At 35.8% G+C, this 18,618-nt stretch overlaps 2 protein-coding genes across 2 annotated transcripts; one reads left to right on the forward strand and one right to left on the reverse strand.

Moving 5' to 3' along the window:
* Window positions 1-1,497: 1,497 nt before the first annotated feature.
* Window positions 1,498-5,603, reverse strand: LOC112052541 (UPF0547 protein C16orf87 homolog). The gene is made up of 4 exons (XM_024091665.2): window positions 5,316-5,603; window positions 3,386-3,553; window positions 2,402-2,474; window positions 1,498-2,074 (listed from the first exon to the last, which is right to left on the reverse strand). Exons 1-4 carry the CDS (start codon window positions 5,364-5,366, stop codon window positions 1,890-1,892), a joined length of 477 nt encoding a protein of 158 aa, XP_023947433.1. The 5' UTR covers window positions 5,367-5,603; the 3' UTR covers window positions 1,498-1,889.
* A 6,577-nt stretch (window positions 5,604-12,180) lies between these two features.
* Window positions 12,181-17,523, forward strand: LOC112052542 (piggyBac transposable element-derived protein 4-like). The gene is made up of 8 exons (XM_052890093.1): window positions 12,181-12,458; window positions 13,104-13,322; window positions 13,542-13,636; window positions 13,916-14,074; window positions 14,617-15,029; window positions 15,121-15,150; window positions 15,398-15,472; window positions 15,560-17,523. Exons 2-8 carry the CDS (start codon window positions 13,122-13,124, stop codon window positions 17,377-17,379), a joined length of 2,793 nt encoding a protein of 930 aa, XP_052746053.1. The 5' UTR covers window positions 12,181-12,458; window positions 13,104-13,121; the 3' UTR covers window positions 17,380-17,523.
* Window positions 17,524-18,618: the final 1,095 nt, after the last annotated feature.

Raw genomic sequence — 18,618 nt, forward strand, 5'->3', positions numbered from 1 at the left:
TGTTATGAGGACTTTGTGCAAGAAGATGCATACAATGAACACATGAACATGCATCTCCAGGTGAGACTATTAAGAAATTAAATACCACATGTCTCAAACAGTGAAGGAAAAACATTGTGAAGAAACCTGCATACCAGAGAATTTTCTTAATTCTCTGCGTGTATGTCTCTGAGAGGAGACTCGAGCCGACTCAACATGCTCTGATGCATGAGGATAGCACTAATATCCAAACTGTGCTATTACTGAGAAATTGTTATTAGAAAGAAAACCCTAAACGTAAGATTGAAAGCCATATATAACATTTCCAAGGAGCTGCTTCCACTGGGGAAGATTGCTTTTAAGGAGAACATTTCCGTTATACATGATTTCTTTATAGCTTTAACCATTAAGCACACGCGACGGAAGCTTGAATAATGGAGTAACTTCTCCCGTTTTCCCAACATTTCCCTTCACTGCTCTGCTGCTATTGATTGTAGCGTGATGAAAAGTATACTATAACATATCCAGGAGTATGAAGAATAATTGTATCAAGTTTCGTTAAAATCCGTCGAGTAGTTTTTGTTTCTATAACGAACATACAGACAGACAAAAATTTTACTGATTGCATTTTTGGCATCAGTATCGATCACTAATCACCCCCTGATAGTTATTTTGGAAATATATTTCATGTACGTAATTGACCTCTCTACAGATTTATTATAAGTATAGATATCAGGTATCAGAGAAATAAAAATACAATGAGAAAATTAATCTCACCTGATGGTAAGTGATGATGTAATCTAAGATGAAAGCGGGCTAACTTGTTAGGAGGAGGATGCAAATCCACACCCCTTTCGGTTTCTACACGAAATGGTACCGGAACGCTAAATCGCTTGGCGGTACGTCTTTGTCGGTAGGGTGGTAAGTACCCCCGGCCAAAGCCTCCCACCAGCCAGACTAGGACCAATTAAGAAAACCTCAATCGGCCCAGCCGGGAATCGAACCCAGGACCTCCGTAAAAAATAGGAATGCAGTTCGGCTCCTTTAATTTTAATGGACTCAGAAGTTAAGAAAGGTTATGTATGATTCACAACATTTGTCAACAACACAACAACTTAAGTAACAAATCAAACAGCAACCAAATTAAGACCCGAGAATGACCTTGAGTGGAGTCACGCACTTGTGAACGTTGTGTGTAGGGTTAAAGGTACCTTTGACTGTTAACAAACACTCGCCTTTTCCACTCCAGTCACTCTCCCCGCCTATCCCAAGTAACCCATAAAGAATTACACAACAAGAGATGTGGACGGCTCGAACGCCACGAGCACACTGAAGCCGTCCGTACCGCAAGTCGTTGCAACGCGGCGATAACATTAAGTGGACTTGTGAACACTTTGAAGTTATGGAAATTACTTCGCAACATCCTGTATATTATAATATACAAACGCTTCGACAGAATATATAAATAGAATGTTTGATTATTTGATCTATTTTTTGCTGTTCCATCAAAAGAATCTATTCTTTTTAGAAATCGTTTTTATTACAAATTTAATAAAATTATGGTAGAAACACTTACAAATGAAATATTACTCCATCTTTTACTAAACTACAAGTTTTTGGCAGTTTTTTATGCCATTCAACTACACAAACCGGCATTTTTAGGGGGCTCTTTACACGACGAAAACGATTACAACAATGAAACATCGATTCTATAGCAACAGTTTTTATAAACGCGTTAGATCATTGATTCTTGATCTTTGACAGAGGGGTAACGGTTAGCGAACCACGTCCAGTTATTAATGGTCTAAGATTCAATAGCAACAGTTTTTGCAAACGCGTTAGATCATTGATCTTTGACAGAGGGGTAACGGTTTACGAGGCAGGTCCTTTCTTTTAATGGTCTAAGGCGACTACGCGTCGGCGGGCGGACGCCACTGCACGGCGCCTATCTTCCTGTTGATCTCCAGCAGGATGAGCTGGCAGCGCGCCAGCTGCGAGGGGCGAAGCTGCGGCGTGGGGTCCCTCGTGCGGTCCGACTGCGGGGGCGAGCGCTTCGCCCGGCGGAGCGCCCGCCGGCGACGCGCGCGCGTCGTGCCTGGAGGGGGAAACATGTCATCAAAATCAAAAAATCATTCATTTCAAGTAGGCTCAGTTTACAAGCACTTTTGACACGTTAGTTGACTATTTGTAAAGATTCTACCACCGGTTCGGAAGGCAGGATCTGCTGAGAAGATACCGGCAAGAAACTCAACAACTCATCATCATCAACCCATATTCGGCTCACTGCTGAACTCGAGTCTCCTCACAGAATGAAGGGGGTTAGGCCAACAGTCCACCACGCTGGCCCAATGTAAATTCGCACACACAGAGAATTAAGAAAATCCATTTACATTTAAAGGATAAGGGATTTTCTGATACGTACTGCTTTCAATTTTTCCTTTGATTTTGTAATCTTCATCACCGTAGTTCTTCGACAATGACCTCTTCTTTGGTGACTGAAAATAAAAAAATAAATAAAAACTTTGATAACGTTCGAGGTGTCTCTTAAGGTCATTAACTGTACCGCATTTGAAAAATTTTGTTTGTAACATTAAATAATAACAAAAAATCATAATGTTGTTACATTATAATGTCATTTTACATGAACATTACATATTATATACCTAGCAAGTGAAAACTCAACTAGCAAGTTTTAAGTATGGGGGACCCCCATAAATTTTTTTTTCTATTTTTCTATTTTAATGCAGTTCACGGAATACATCTACTCATCAAGTTTTAACAGTATAGCTCTTATAGTTCCATCTTCCGTTTTTGCCATTTTTCTACGGTTATCGTCGCGTTGCAACGACTTGTGGTACGGACGGCTTCAGTGTGCTCGTGGCGTTCGAGCCGTCCACATCTCTTGTTGTGTCATTCTTTATGGGTTACTTGGGATAGGCGGGGAGAGTGACTTGAGTGGACAAGCGGAGTGTTTGTTAACAGTCAAAGGATCCTTTAACCCTACACACAACGTTCACAAGTGCGTGACTTCACTCAAGGTCATCCTCCGCCATTCTAGGGTCTTATTTTGAAAACAGTTTGATTTGTTAATTAAGTTATCCTGACAAATGATGTCAATCATAACCTTTGTTCGATATTAGTTTTCTTAATTTTTGGCTGGTGGCTAGTTACCCTACCAACAAAGACGTACCGCCAAGCGATTTAGCGTTCCGGTATGATGTCGTGTAGAAACCGAAAGGAGTGTGGATTTTCATCCTCCTCGTAACAAGTTAGCCCGCTTCCATCTTAGACTGCATCATCACTTACCATCAGGTGAGATTGTAGTCAAGGGCTAACTTGTAAAGAATAAAAAAAAAACTTTCAGTATTAAACTACGGAACCCTAAAAAATAAACGAGTTGCCAGACCTTTCTCTTTTGCTTCTGATAGTGTTGTGCGTCGTAGAACTGAGGCTGAGAGCGTCTCACTCGGCCGGTCCTCCTCTTGATGTCCTCCACAGCAGGCAGCACGTCAGCCCCGCGGCGGGAGGCGAAGAATGTGTGACCGCATTTACATGACTTCGATGCCACTGCCACCTGAAAATAGAAAAGGAGGTTGGCGAAAGTGGGAGTCACACTCTGAAGTGTCGTACACTCATACATTTATATTAATTTAAACTATTATTTTATAAGTTTTTTTTTTTTTTTTTAATTCATTACTATTGTGCAATCAGCTGCAACAGCTTTAAGCAAATTGCTTGTGGGTGTGGGTAAGCAAATGTGTAGCTGACCTTCCATTGAAGGCCATGCTAATTTATTTTATTTGTTATTTTTTTGTATTTCATTTGTACATTTGTACATTCTTATTATTTGGTTTTTTTTTTTTACAGGAGATCGCATATGTAGGTGCGCTTTAGCCTTTTAACATCTATTGGATGACCGAGGGCAGTAGCAAGTTTATTTTCATGGGTGTTTATGCGATTTTTATAGCACATTGATCTGAGTTCAACCTCTTCTTTTACTGTTTTTATGTCAAGATACTCATGTAGTTCCATTTTATAAGATGCTTGTAAAAAAATATTGAAAGGACAATAGGCAAAAGCGGTATCGGTGAACTGAGTTAATCGAAGTTGTGTCACAAGTTTTTCATGATTATAATTCATTTTTTAAATTATAAATGTTACTTTCATTTATAAGATATCACAAAAATGCCGTCAACAAAAATGAATAAAAATAAAATACTATTTTGTCATTATTAAGACCACCATTCCTTTTGTTGGAATGTTGTCATAGTAACTTTTATTTACATGACATGTAACATGTCACTTTATATTATTTTTTATTTTATTATTTATATCATTTCGACGATTTAATACCGCTATTGTCCACGTTTATTTTTATCGTGAGAGAAATAAGACTCCATAATAATATTAGAAGACTCCATACGAACATTATGGATTAGTGTAGGGTACTTTGTGACATGTTTTATGTCATGTAAGTAAAAATTACTATAACAACATTAGATTGATTGAAATTGTTAGACGTCAGGGACTGCAAATTCCGCCTGAAACGAACACGACTGGCCAACATAGTATAGTAGTATATACTCATTCCTGGAGGGACGCTACATCAGTGGATGTGCAGAGCCCGAAACGACATACTAAAAAGTCATTTGATCGGATTATGGTCTAGAGACTGATCTCCGATAGACCAACAAACAAGAGAAAAAAAAAAAAAAATAACAACATTAGAAGAATGGCGACCTTATTAAAAATAAAATAGTATTTTATTTTTATTAGTTTTTATTGACAGTGTTTTCATGATATTTATTATTTTTTTAATTTATAAATGAAAGTAACATTTATAAATTAAAAAATGAATTATATTCATAAAAATCTTGTGACACACCTTCGATTTACTCATTTCAGCGATACAGCTTTTGCCCATTGTCCTTTGGAATGGAAATAGATTTTACTCAGGATCAACAAACAGGCTACTTTTCATCCCGGAAAAATCCATGGTTCCCGCGGGATTTGTGAAAAACTGAATTCAACGCGGACGTAGTCGCGGGCCTCCGCTAGTACTTAATAATTTGTTTGTTGGTAAACAGTACATTGAGGCTTAAGTTTTTAGATGAGACGCTAAATTAAGCGCGTAGCAGTGAATTTTTCATTGTAATTTTTTACGATGACGTTGATAAAATTAAAATAACCATGTTCTATATGATAAATAATAAATCACAGCAACTTAATGTGATGTGGCAAGGGTAAGAATATATATTTACTTCCGAGATACATAACCCTACATACTAAACGTTTTATACGTATTACACATTTCAAAACACAAAGTAAAAACATACCTGCATCTCACATTTTGGGCAGCTTTTAGCTATCATTTTGTTTCTTCCCATTTTCCAATGTTTCTTGAACTATTTGACTTTGATTTTCAATCGCATATTGTGTACATTCAAATTTTATTTATTAACATTTATTATATATAATGTTAACGACGCGGGATGAGATATTTTATCATTGTTAATCTAAAGAAATACATTTATAATTAATTATTAAAATTAAACAAATCCACCAGGAGAAATTTTTATCAATCGACAAATAACACAAAACAAACGTCAAATGAAGACCACAGAGCAGAGTATAGTATAATACTGAATATAGGCGTCAGATAAAATTTTTAGGTGCTGCCATCTAGTTCTAATTGGACAAACTAATATATTTGCCATTGTTTAACTCGAGGTACCGAGGTATACAGTCCATTCCAAATTCGAATTCCAGAAACGTTAACAAAAAACCCCGTATACGAACTTTAACTTTGAAAACGAAATTTTCACTGTTGCATATAATAATCACTCATAAAGGTCTTATTTATTAAAATGAAACATTTGAATTTTATAATATACACAAAAGTAACTCAAAATTAGTAATTTAAAGTAATATTTTATCAAAACACTAAAACATGCCGTAAATGAAGACACAGACGAATAACTAACTGAACACTTACTTTTGACAAGTTTGACATAAAAAATTTACAGATAAATTAGGGCTTGAAATTGAAAATGAACCATACAGTGAACAATAGGAACCGTCAAAATCGATTATAAAATCGGATGTTTTTAATGTGGTCTTTTATCTATAAAATGAAATAAAACAAAATAAAATAGCCTTTTATTTTTTACTACCCATACACAGATTAATCAATAATATACAGATGGAGCGTACGGAACACGACGTTGTCGTAGCCGCAACAAATAGGAAATTCAAAAACGAATACATTCCCGAGTCAGTACGACACGTCGCATCAGTAATTTTCAATATTATTTAAGAAAAATGGCGTCTTATGTTTTTAAATATTTTAAAAACTGTTCTTGAAAACTAAAGTAATAAGATGGACTATTTTTTTTTGGTTATTATTGATTATTATACTAAATTACCTAATTTTTGTAAATGTTAAATTTTTAAATACAAATTATGAAAAAAGTTTGTATATGCGGATGTCAAGGAGACGCGTGACTTTTGTTTTTTTAAGGCTTCAGCACGCAGTTTGTAAAGGCCCCCCTCTGGTTACTCTGTAAAAATTCTTAAAACAACAGTATTGCACACAGTTAAAAACAACATAATATTTATTAGATGGTCTTAAAACTATACACAATTGTAAATTTATAAATAAAAAAATATTTTAGAACGCAATTGACAAGCCTATTTAACAGTGGTTAATTAAAGATTGAACAGGCATTAAAAATTAGAATTCTAAAATAATAGATAATAAAACAAATATGACCCCGGAATTTATAATTCATGTCTGAAACATTGAAAATGACAGTGATAAGTGATGATGAAGAAAAGATGTGCGCAAAAACTTATCAAATATTATACTGTAGTGAAACTGTATACCATTGAAAACATGAAACGATATTCAAAAATTTCATTTCTATTCCAGTCTTGCCCTTACAAAAAGGTATATTTTTAAAATCTGTGTTAATACAAATAAATCAAATCGGATGCAAATCTTTATGTACCACATCCCATTTGATGGTTGATCAGATGTAGCTCCAACGCTATGAATATTTCAACATTAGAATCCGTATTCAAAGATCTATAATTTACATACTATAGTTTACAACGTCGCAAGGTTAATTTATAACATAATTGAAATGTTTAGTATTTGGTTGATTGTTCATTCAATCTTCCATTCACTAGTAGTCAAGCAATGTTTCACTTCAAATGGCTACAACATTGACCTAATACCTATAGACGTAGCCATAAAATTATTGTGGATGTGGAAGTGAGATGCGTATTTACGAATTTGATGAGGAAGTTGAGACAAAAAATTTTATCTTCTGTCTCTTAGGCCATAAAGGTTTTCTTTGTTTGGCTAACTGTTAGTTAGCCAAACTACTTGCTGTCAAGTTGTGCGTTGTGCGAAATTGTCTTGTTTATTATTGTTTTTTAGATTTTTATGTTTGTTTTAATATACTTATGAGAAAAGGACTCCATTAGTTAAGTGTAGTGGTATTCATAATGGGTGGTTGTAGTGTTTTAGGCTGTAAAAGCCGCACAGAAACGAAGGCAGAGGAAGTCACTTTTCACTCGTAAGTATGCAAAAACTTAATGATAAAGTTTAACGGATAGATAAAAATATGCTTGAACAAATAGATCGGCAAACAATTTCTATTAAATATCGTAGATTTTAACGAAATATTGGTATTTATCTTAAACATAACCTCGTAATAATAACTTGTAGTGTTGCCATGACTTAATATAGATTTTCCACTAAACCAATTTTTAATTAATTAAAAAGAATAATAATTATGTACTTTTCTGATGAAAAACTGTTGAATCATTAGTGAAGCTCTTGAGATCTACTTTTGCTGATACTAATAATAATACTAATTTTGTTTTGATAAATATTTAATCGTGTTTCTTATATTTATATTGACATTGTTATAAATGAAAAAAAAAGGAGAAATAAATAAATGAGAGAATAAAAATTATAAACAATACAATATGTAATCATATAATAAATTTGCAGGTTTCCCAAGGATATACATTTTAAACAAACATGGATAATGGCTACTGGTCGACAGAATTGGCAGCCTAAGAAATTTTCAAAAATTTGCTCCATTCATTTTGAGAAGGACTCAATCAATATTGATAATAAAATAAGAAAATTAAAACCAGAAGCTATCCCCGTAAAACATATTCATGTAAGTAAACAAATTTTTAACTACTGTTGTTATTGTTGTTGCTACATTTTATGCAGAACCACAGATTAACACAGATAGAGCGTACGGAACACGACGATGTCCTAGCCGTTCCAAATACAAAATTCAAAAACGAATACATAGAAAAATGGCGTCTTGTGTTTTTAACATTAAAACATAAGACGCCATTTTTATTTGTTTTTGTAAACAATTTACAAAAACTAAAAAAATAAGTTGGAGTATATTTTTATTGATCATTATTTTAATTTACTTTACGTATTTTTTATTTGTGTTCTATGTTGAAATACAAATTATGAAACAAGTTCGTACATGCGGATGTTAAGGAGACGCGTGACGAGTTTTATGGGCTTCACCAGCTTCACCACGCTGCTTGTGGAGAGACTCATTCTGCATCATTCTTTATTCTGTATGCAGGGCATAAATTTTCTTACTTTAGTAATATTAGAGATGCACGACTTGTAAGTTGCGTGTATGCCATCTAGAGTGACAAGTCCATAATTTAAGCGACAAATTAAGAGTTCAAACTGCATTTGTACTTTAATAACCTTCTAGTAGCTATTTTTTTATTGTTAGAATGCACTTGGAGGAAGGTCCAGCAGTAAAAGTTAGTAAACTACAATCCTACAATAATTAGAGTAATGTTTATTTTACAGGCCTCAGTTAGATTAAATCAGAGTCCATCCACCTCATCAACAAGCCCAGATTATATAAATATGGACTTGGCACACACAAGTAAACCTGCGACAAAAAGAAAACATGGGTCAAAAAGTCCAAGAACTCCACCGAAAAGGCGTCATATGGTACATCTTTTAACAATATTTAAGTATAAAATTAATATTTATAAAAAGTATTTTATTATGGACTTTTTACATTTACTAACACACAGTGTTTTTTTAATTTTTTATTGCAGATAGTAACAACAACTCCAAAGAAGGAGAAGATTTTAAAACATAAATTGCAAAAATGTAAGCAACAGTGTGCAAGGAGGTTGCTTAAATTACGTGCAGCACAACAATCGAACCGGCGTTTAAAGAAGAAAAATGCCCATTTGGACAATATTTTGACAGAACTTAAATGCAAAATGAAAATAAACAGTGAAGATTTAGACCTTTTAGCCAACATAGACACTGCAAATGCAGATTTTTTAAAAAGATACTTGGATAAAAGTAATTGTCCGAGAAAATATTCTAGTGCATTACGTAAATTTGCTTTGTGCCTTCACTTTATTAGCCCAAAGGCCTACACTTTTGTTAGGAAACAATTTGATACTTGTCTACCACATCCAAAAACTTTGTACCGATGGTATTGTTGTGTTGATTGTGAACCAGGGTTTACCACAGAGGCATTTAAAGCAATAAATTTGTTGTCGAATAAATCAAAAGAAAAAATTATTTGTGCTATTAGTTTAGATGAAATGTCGATTAGGCAGCATGTTCAGTGGACTGGGAATAAATCAGTTGGTTATGTCAATATAGGCAACTATTTAGATATAGATAGGCAGTTAGCTAGAGATGCTCTTGTTTTTATGGTGACTTCAATAAATGGTCAGTGGAAACTACCAGTTGGTTATTTTTTTACAAATGGTGTTAATGGGGAACAAAGAGCTGCTCTTCTTAAAACTTGTGTGAGTTTTTTAAATGATTGTCGTATTGTTGTTTCTTCAGTAACATTCGATGGCTGTCCTGCCAATTTTGCTATGGCGAAATATTTGGGAGCTCAAATAGACAATTTTAATAATTTAGACCCAAAATCAAGGTAGAAGGTCAACATATTGTAATTTATCCTGATCCTTGCCACATGATAAAACTGATTAGGAACTGCTTGGCAGAAAAATCGGACATTTTGGAGGAAAATGGTGTAATCTCTTGGCTTTATATTAGAAAATTACATACTTTACAAGAATCTGAAGGTGTTCATTTAGGCAACAAACTAAGAAAAAGTCACGTTGATTTTAAAAAACAAATTATGAAAGTAAGGTTGGCAACCCAAACGTTTAGTAAGTCAGTTGCTGATTCGCTTTCTTTCTTAAAAGATGTACTGAATTTAGAAGAATTCAAAGACGCTAGTGCTACCATTAACTTTGTCACCCATATAAACAATATATTTGATATACTAAATAGTCGTCAATTATATTCTTATAAGTTTAAAAAACCAATTTCGAAAGATAATTTTCAGCACATTAATACATATTTCGAACAATTAGAAAAATATTTTAAAAAATTGCGTTTTAATAATGATGAGCTTGTACTCAAATCAGGTCGTAAGACAGGTTTCCTTGGTATATTGATATGTATTAAGTCATTGCAAATTATTTATAAAGAATTACTAGAAACAAATGCTCTTTGTTATCTACCTACCTATAAACTTAGCCAAGACCATTTAGAGCTTTTTTTTAGTGCAATTAGATCTAAAGGAGGATTTAATAATAATCCCACAGCCCATCAATTTCAACTGCTTACAAACGGTTGTTAATACACGGAGAGTTAAAAAATGTAACTACAGGAAATTGTGTACCACTGGAGTCAATTACTATACTCAATTGTAATAAAACGGCAATAAACAGAAATATTAATAACACAAAGAACCGACTACTTTCAATTGATATTAATGAAGAGGTAGAATTGTCCGTTAATGATGATATTGATGTACCACAAAGCCATGATTACCTTGCTAGTCCTAGTTTATCGGAATTCTCAACCGAAGTGACCAAATACATAGCTGGATTTATAGTCTCCAAAATGTTTAAAATTATAAAATGTGAAGAATGCCTTGCAGCATTAGTTGCTGCAGAAAAATATAGTGGTCTTATATCCCACAAAGATGTTGGTGGACTACATTATCCATCGGAGGATGTTGTTAAAGTTTGCATATTTGCAGAAAAAATTTTGAGGTCTTTGTTGATTTCACATAGCCCATCAATTTTAGCTAGCGAAAAAATGTTACCTAAAATGATTTTATTAGTAGTAAAAAAAATTGTAGGCATACCATTGTTTTCTGGTTTAAATGCACATGTATACGATCAAAGCCCTTTCGACAGTCACATTATTTTACTTTTGAAGGCAATTAGTTTCAGATATTTTGAAATAAGAATTCATTTTTTAAATAAAAGTATAACTAATAAAAATGAAAGAATTAGAAATTTTCACAACAAACTAGTTTTATTTAAGGGGCAATAAATAAAAAATATAAATAGTCTTTACAAATAATACGGTTGTAATTAATATTTTGCTTGGTAAGTTTTGTCTAAAAAGAAAAAAATAGTATTGTGCCTCTCTATTGATCGGTTTAATCGGTGCTATGCCAAATAAGGACTTAAAGATTTTTCAAGTTTTTAAGTTATTTGCTGAGTTTTCGTAATGCACTAGATTAGAACTAATAGGTACATTATTTAAAGTTAAATAATACCTAATTATTGTTTCTACTTAATAAATTGCTTGGAAAGAATATGTTGTATTTTCTATAGTGTTTGTCAGATTGGATTTGTACGGTGACAGTTCGTTTCACTGTTGAAAGTTTGCCGAGATTCACGATAATAGTACGTATTATGAACGTCATAAGCAACTGTCACCGTACCCATGCTATCTAAAAAACACTTTACAAACAATTAACAAAAGTATATAGCCACCTACAACGGTTTCGGTTTATATTCCTTAGCTCCGGCTATAAGTAGCTGTAAGAACGTTTGACCACTTTTTACTTAGTGGAAAGGAAAAGAGAATATTCTTAAAAAAAAACAAATGGACTTGCAAATAAGTACTTCGGGAACTTGTATTAAGGTTATAATATTAAAGTGCTTTACAAACCGGCCCAGATAAAATAATAATATAGGTTTCTCAAAAAATAAATGTTACCCAATTTTAGGGAAAAATTTTAGTGATAGCAATAATTCAGTTAGGTATTGTTGTTTCATGCGCGGCTACACGGTTCTTACATCTATAGGTATTTTATCTAAGGGCTACAATGACAAACAGTGACAGTTGATCTGACGCCATATTTGTTATGGTTTCTGGAATTCGGATTTGGAATGGATTTTTATAGTGATCTGTGTCACAGATTAATAAAAAGTGCCGGTTTTACTTTTATAATTCTTAAATTATTTATTAATTTATTGTTTTTGTTGATATTATGGTGCTAATTAATGTGTGTTTAGTTAAACCACTTCTGATTTCAATTTCTAATAGTATCTATTAATCTGTGGTACTATACGAACGATTTTTGATCTACCTCCATACTTTTTCTTACTTCTTTGCATAATAACTACAGGTAAAATTAAAATTTGTTAAAGTTAAACAATAAAATATAAATATACTTATTATTGACTGGTTTCGTTTACTTCTGTATCTGACTTCGCTTCGCTTTATTTTTAGGCGTCTCTGCAGGTTGGTAAGCAGTTTATAGGTCTGGGTTTTCATTTGAAGTTTGTGGTCCCTTTATCACTCCATAGTCCATTCATTATTTTTTGATCTCTTGTGATTGTTACTTACATTTCCCCTCTGATACTAGACTTAGACTGAGCCGTGATAGCCTAGTGGAATGACCTTTGCCTCCGATTCCGGAGGGTATGGGTTTGAATCCGGTCCGGGGCATGCACCTCCAACTTTTCAGTTGTGTGCATTTTAAGAAATTAAATATCACGTGTCTCAATCGGTGAAGGAATACATCGTGAGGAAACCTGCATACCAGGAAATTATCTTAATTCTCTGCGTGTGTGAAGTCTGCCAATCCGCATTGGGCCAGCGTGGTGGACTATTGGCGTAACCCCTTATTCTGAGAGGAGATTCGAGCTCAGCAGTGAGCCAAATATGGGTTGATAACGACTAGACTTACATCTTAATATGTAATTCGATATTCTGGAATAGAACTATCCATGTTTTGGTGTAAACATTGACCTTGTTACTTCGGCTTCAGATCAAGCAGCATACAGCTATGATGAACCACACTACAAAACAGCAGAAAGATGTTCCTATGAAAGCAAAAGCAGCAGCTTCCTGCGCTGCAGTCTCAGAACACGCGGCCGATGCACAGAATCCCATAAAAAGGGAAAGTATCACCTTTGGATGCACACTTTGTTATGAGGACTTTGTGCAAGAAGATGCATACAATGAACATATGATCATGCATCTCCAGGTGAGACTGTTCTCCGTGGAGGTGCTAAGAGGCCTCTGTAATCTGTATGTCTATCATATTTCCTCTGTATGGACATGGCATGTTATTTTTTCATTGCAAAATTACATTTACAAATTAAATATCACATGTCTCAAATGGTGGTCACTTAGGCTGACACTGGAAGTTCAAGGAGGCAGCTAAGATAGTGAAGAGCAATAATGTATGTTTTGTATTTGATAGGATGCTGGGAATAATGCTGTATGTGATGCATCACAAGTGTGCGAGCCTCGTGCAGCTGTGAGCCGCAGCTGTGACTCACTCGTGCTGCAGAACAAGTCAGTATACCATACTTATATGAAACCCATAAATCCTATAAATCCAGCAGGAACCTACACCGGAGGGACCCACGCACAACGGCCAATCAAATGGCTAAGTGCGGAAACGGCCCAGAATAAAGAAGAAGAAGAAGAAGAAGAAACCCATTTTGTATCAGAAATGGTTAACTTAACTACATACTTAGATGCAAGAGTGAGAAATAAGACAGTAGTAAATAAGTCTTAATGTTTAATTTACTATTAACTGTATTATTTATTATTATAATAATATTGTTGCAGCGATGCTCTCCTGAACACCAAACTGGCCCCACAAGCTGCTTGCCGACGATCTACGCGCAAGCAGGGGGCCCACAAGAGGGAGACAGTAGCCCAGAAACGAGCGCATGAGCAGCACCGTGTCCTCCTTCCTGATGCGCCTCTGAGGAAACGAAGGACACGGTATTTGATATATCATTTTCAAACATAACTCTTTACACTTTCTGTCGCCTTATAAGTCATTATCATCATTAACAACCTATATTCGGCTCACTGTTGAGCACTGTAACGTCTTTTGTCCTTACTGTAATAGCAGTAGTCACCGTCTCACCAGCAGCACACGTCCGCCTTCTCTCGAAGCCAGAGACAGACTGCCCGCTTTCTCCCACTACATAGGTGTATATAGACACAAACACTACAAGCACCATTAGGCCTTAGTCCGCTGGCCTTATGCAGATTGGTAGACTGCACAGTCGATTAACACTCCCGTCCTCTTTGCTCTAATAGGATCTTACCAAATTTTGCTAGGCAGGGAGAACAACACGAACAGAGAACGGGGAGTGTTGATCAAGGAATTCATTAACCCTACATCCTGTAGTCACATGTCCAGAACTGTGCTCGAAGATTTCTCTCTCTACCACACAATGGACCCGGCACCTGCACGGTGAATCCATGGAATACTAAGATATTCGTCTCATTAGGACCTATTTTACTCTGTTTCATAGAAAACAATCGCCTGAGCGGGAGCCCTGCGCGTTTCTGGAGTCGCCGTTGCCCTCTACTTTTGCTTCTGCTGCTCCGGCACGAGCAGCAGTTGACATAGTACCAGCAGCAGTTGACATAGTACCAGCAGCAGTTGACATAGTACCAGCAGCAGTTGACATAGTACCAGCAGCAGTTGACATAGTACCAGCAGCAGTTGACATAGAACCAGCAGCAGTTGATATAGTACCAGCAGAAGTTAAAATAGGACCAGCAGCAGTTGATATAGTACCAGCAGCAGTTGATATAGTACCAGCAGAAGTTAAAATAGAACCAGCAGCAGTTGATATAGTACCAGCAGAAGTTAAAATAGAACCAGCAGCAGTTGACATAGTACAAGCGACATTTGAAATAGTACCAATAAAAAAAGAACATGGTAATTGTCTGTTATACTCACACAAATGTTTTGAGCTCTTGAAATATGCATCAAGTAAAAAAATATTTTATGCTTATTATTGTTGTTACAGGCAGTGAAGAATTCGAAAACGTGGTCTTAGGTACGTCAGAGGCAGTCACTTTATCCAATTTGCCCAGTTCTTTAATCCTTAGATTCGATGGTGTTTTGCATTTCCACGATCGAAAACTGGGCGGTTGTGTGCTACTTAAAGGAAAAGAGGGTATTTTAATAGCGACTTCACAGACTCCACATACATAGACTTTTTGTTGTAATACCCTCTTTTTCCTGAATATATCATTGAAAAGTAATACCAACAAGCTGGACCTTAAATTGTTTTAATATTACAGTTCCTGATCTTGCATCCATAGTGGAGTTCCCAACGCCCTCAACTAGTAACAACACAGTTCGATGTTCGGATATTAGTAAGTTAATTAATCATTAATCAGCACTAAGTTTGTGTCGTTGTATACTAAAGTGTAATTGTAATAATTGTTTTCCTCCTTTCCCAGGTTTGGATGTCTCACAGTTTAGTGAGGAGGTGGCTGATTGGCTGTTAGACTCTAACAGTGACGACTGTGGAGACGACAATGACGAATTTGCAATGTCTGTAAATGACCGACTTAAAGAACAAGCGGCTCACATTGACTTGACACCCGTTGAAGAAAACATTCTACAGGCCGACGACTTGGAGAGTTACAGGATTTTACGACAGTTATTACCCGACGACTGTACATTTGACTGGAGTGAGGAAAAGTCTACTTTTACGGCTCGACGAGAGACTTTTGTAGGGACTCCTGGTCCGACGTTTGATGTTACAGACGACATGACACCACAAGACATATTTCACAAAATGTTTGACGTGGACTTTGTCGACCTGTTAGTTAATGAAACTAACAGGTACGCACAACAGAAAATAGACTACATGAAGGTGACAAACAAAATGACTGCACACAGCCGAATGTGTCGATGGAAACCGACCGACAGACCAGAAATTATATCCTTTTTGGCCCTTATGATTCTTCAAGGCTTGTATCCACTTGCCACCGAAGAGTCGTATTTTAAATTTAATGGATACGGTACAATGCCATACATAGCAAAAATTATGACATACAACAGATTCCTTTTACTGAAATCCATGTTACATTTCGTCGACAATGAAACACTGACTGACAAAAATACAAACTCAAAATTATTCAAAATTCAGCCCATTATTGATTACTTGAACAATAAATTTTCGTCCCTATATTACCCGTGTCAAGAGATAGCTATTGACGAATCACTTCTGAAGTGGCACGGTCGTTTGAGCTTTGCTCAAAAGATTCGTTCAAAGGCAGATCATGTGGGTGTGAGAACTTACGAGCTTTGTGAGTCGTCAAGTGGCTATCTCTGGCGATTCAGGGTGTACACAGGTAAGAATGCGACACGAGACGACAATGACCACGACAACAGAACAGAACAAACTGACACTGATGACTTTAAACCTCAAAACGCCACAGCTAAGATTGTATTTGACTTGATTGGACCATTACTTTACCAAGGACATACTGTTATAATGGACAATTTTTATAATAGTCCATTATTAGCAAGATGTCTAAAAAGACGACAGACCGACTGTTTTGGGACTCAACGACTAAACAGAGAATTTGTACCAAATTCCCTTAAATCCCTAACGAAAGCTGACTTGAGATGCGGGGAAGTTGCAGCGAGTTATTGTCCCGATATAATGTTAATGGTAATGCGAGACGCTAATATATTTAGCATGATCTCGACATACCATGAACTTGAAATCGGGACACATAATAAGCACAACAAAACTAACTACAAGCCAAGCTTAGTGCTTGACTATAACAAGCACATGGGCGGCGTAGATAGGAAAGACCAGTATATGTCAAGTCAGCGACTCGAGAGGGTAAGGAGTCGAATTTGGTACAAAAAACTTTTTGGACGACTTTTCAACACGGCCATTTTTAACTGTTTCGTCATTTACAAAACCAGACACAATTTACGGCACCGACAATTTAGGACAATCTTAGCAGAAAGTTTACTCAAGACATATAGACAACTAGACCTGACGAAAGAGACGCGGTTAATTACACGGACTACTGGACAGAATACTGTGACTTTCCGTCAGTCAACTTGTACACCGAAGCTCAGTGACCGCCCGATCGTTGACCATGACCACTTCCCTGCATTCACCCCCACCAAGAGGCGTCGTTGTTGGTGGTGTTCGCATAAACGCCAAAAGGATTCCCGAACAGCGTACCGGTGTCAGGAGTGTAATATCAACCTCTGCATCGTAGGATGCTTTCGCGACTACCACAAACCTTAATGATGGAGACCCATTTGATAACTTAGACTTGTGGGCAAATGACTTTGACCGTTCCACAGCGAATTTGTTGTGAGCTTCTTCTCAAACGTTTCAAGCGTGCTTATAAACTAAGCCTAATTGAAATAAATGGAATTTAAATTTGAAGTTGTTTTTGTATTTGTAGTTTGTATTCTTTTTAAACCCCAACGCAAAAAGAGGGGTGTTATAAGTTTTACGTGCTTGTTTGTCTGTGTGTGGCACCATAGCTCCCTAAGGGATGAAGCGATTTAAATTAGTTTTTTTTTTGTATTAAAGGTGTTTTATGTGTGTGTTCTTAGACATGTTTTATGGGGTCTCAAATGAAAGAGAGTATAGATGTATCGAGAGTACCTAATTAATAATTTCATGACATTCGCAAGTTTTTCAAAATGTGAACGTTTTACCTGAAAATAAAACTGTTATATTGAGTCGTGATAGCCCAGTGGTATGACCTCTGCCTCCGATTCCTGAGGGTGTGAGTTCGAATCCGGTCCGGGGCATGCACCTCCAACTTTTCAGTTGTGTGCATTTTAAGAAATTAAATATCACGTGTCTCAAACGGTGAAGGAAAAAAAACATCGTGAGGAAACCTGTATACCAGAGAATTATCTTAATTCTCTGCGTGTGTGAAGTCTGCCAATCCGCATTGGGCCTGCGTGGTGGACTATTGGCCTAACCCCTCTCATTCTGAGAGGAGACTCGAGCTCAGCAGTGAGCCGAATATGGGTTGATGACGACGAAAACTGTTATAATCATACCTTATTTTAAGCCTAATAATTGAAACACTGCCTGATGATTTTTATCGTACAAAGAGCAACAAATAGTATCACGTCAAAATTTACGTATCTCAACGAAGAACCGAGTTGAAAATAAATTAATTAAACAAATAAAAAAAACGACTGCATAAAGTATAAAAAAACTGAAAAGAAATAAAACAAGCTCAGTCCAGAAGTGAAGAAAGCAATTGGAAAACAGTCGGGACCTTAGATATTGGATTTTCTTCTACATTATTTAATAGGTTAATAACAAAAAAACACGGACAGACAGACAAAAGAATCGAAAAAAGATATTTTGAGCTTCGGTAACAATTATATAATGCCCCCAACAAAAATATTAAAAATATCTTCAATGTACAAAATGTACAGAATTGGTATTATAAGTATAGATACTAGATGGCTAGTAGTACTCTATGCCACGGTAAAGTTTGCTGTTACAAATGGT

This window comes from Bicyclus anynana, chromosome 27, assembly GCF_947172395.1.
Source record: "Bicyclus anynana chromosome 27, ilBicAnyn1.1, whole genome shotgun sequence".
Lineage (NCBI taxonomy): Eukaryota > Metazoa > Arthropoda > Insecta > Lepidoptera > Nymphalidae > Bicyclus > Bicyclus anynana.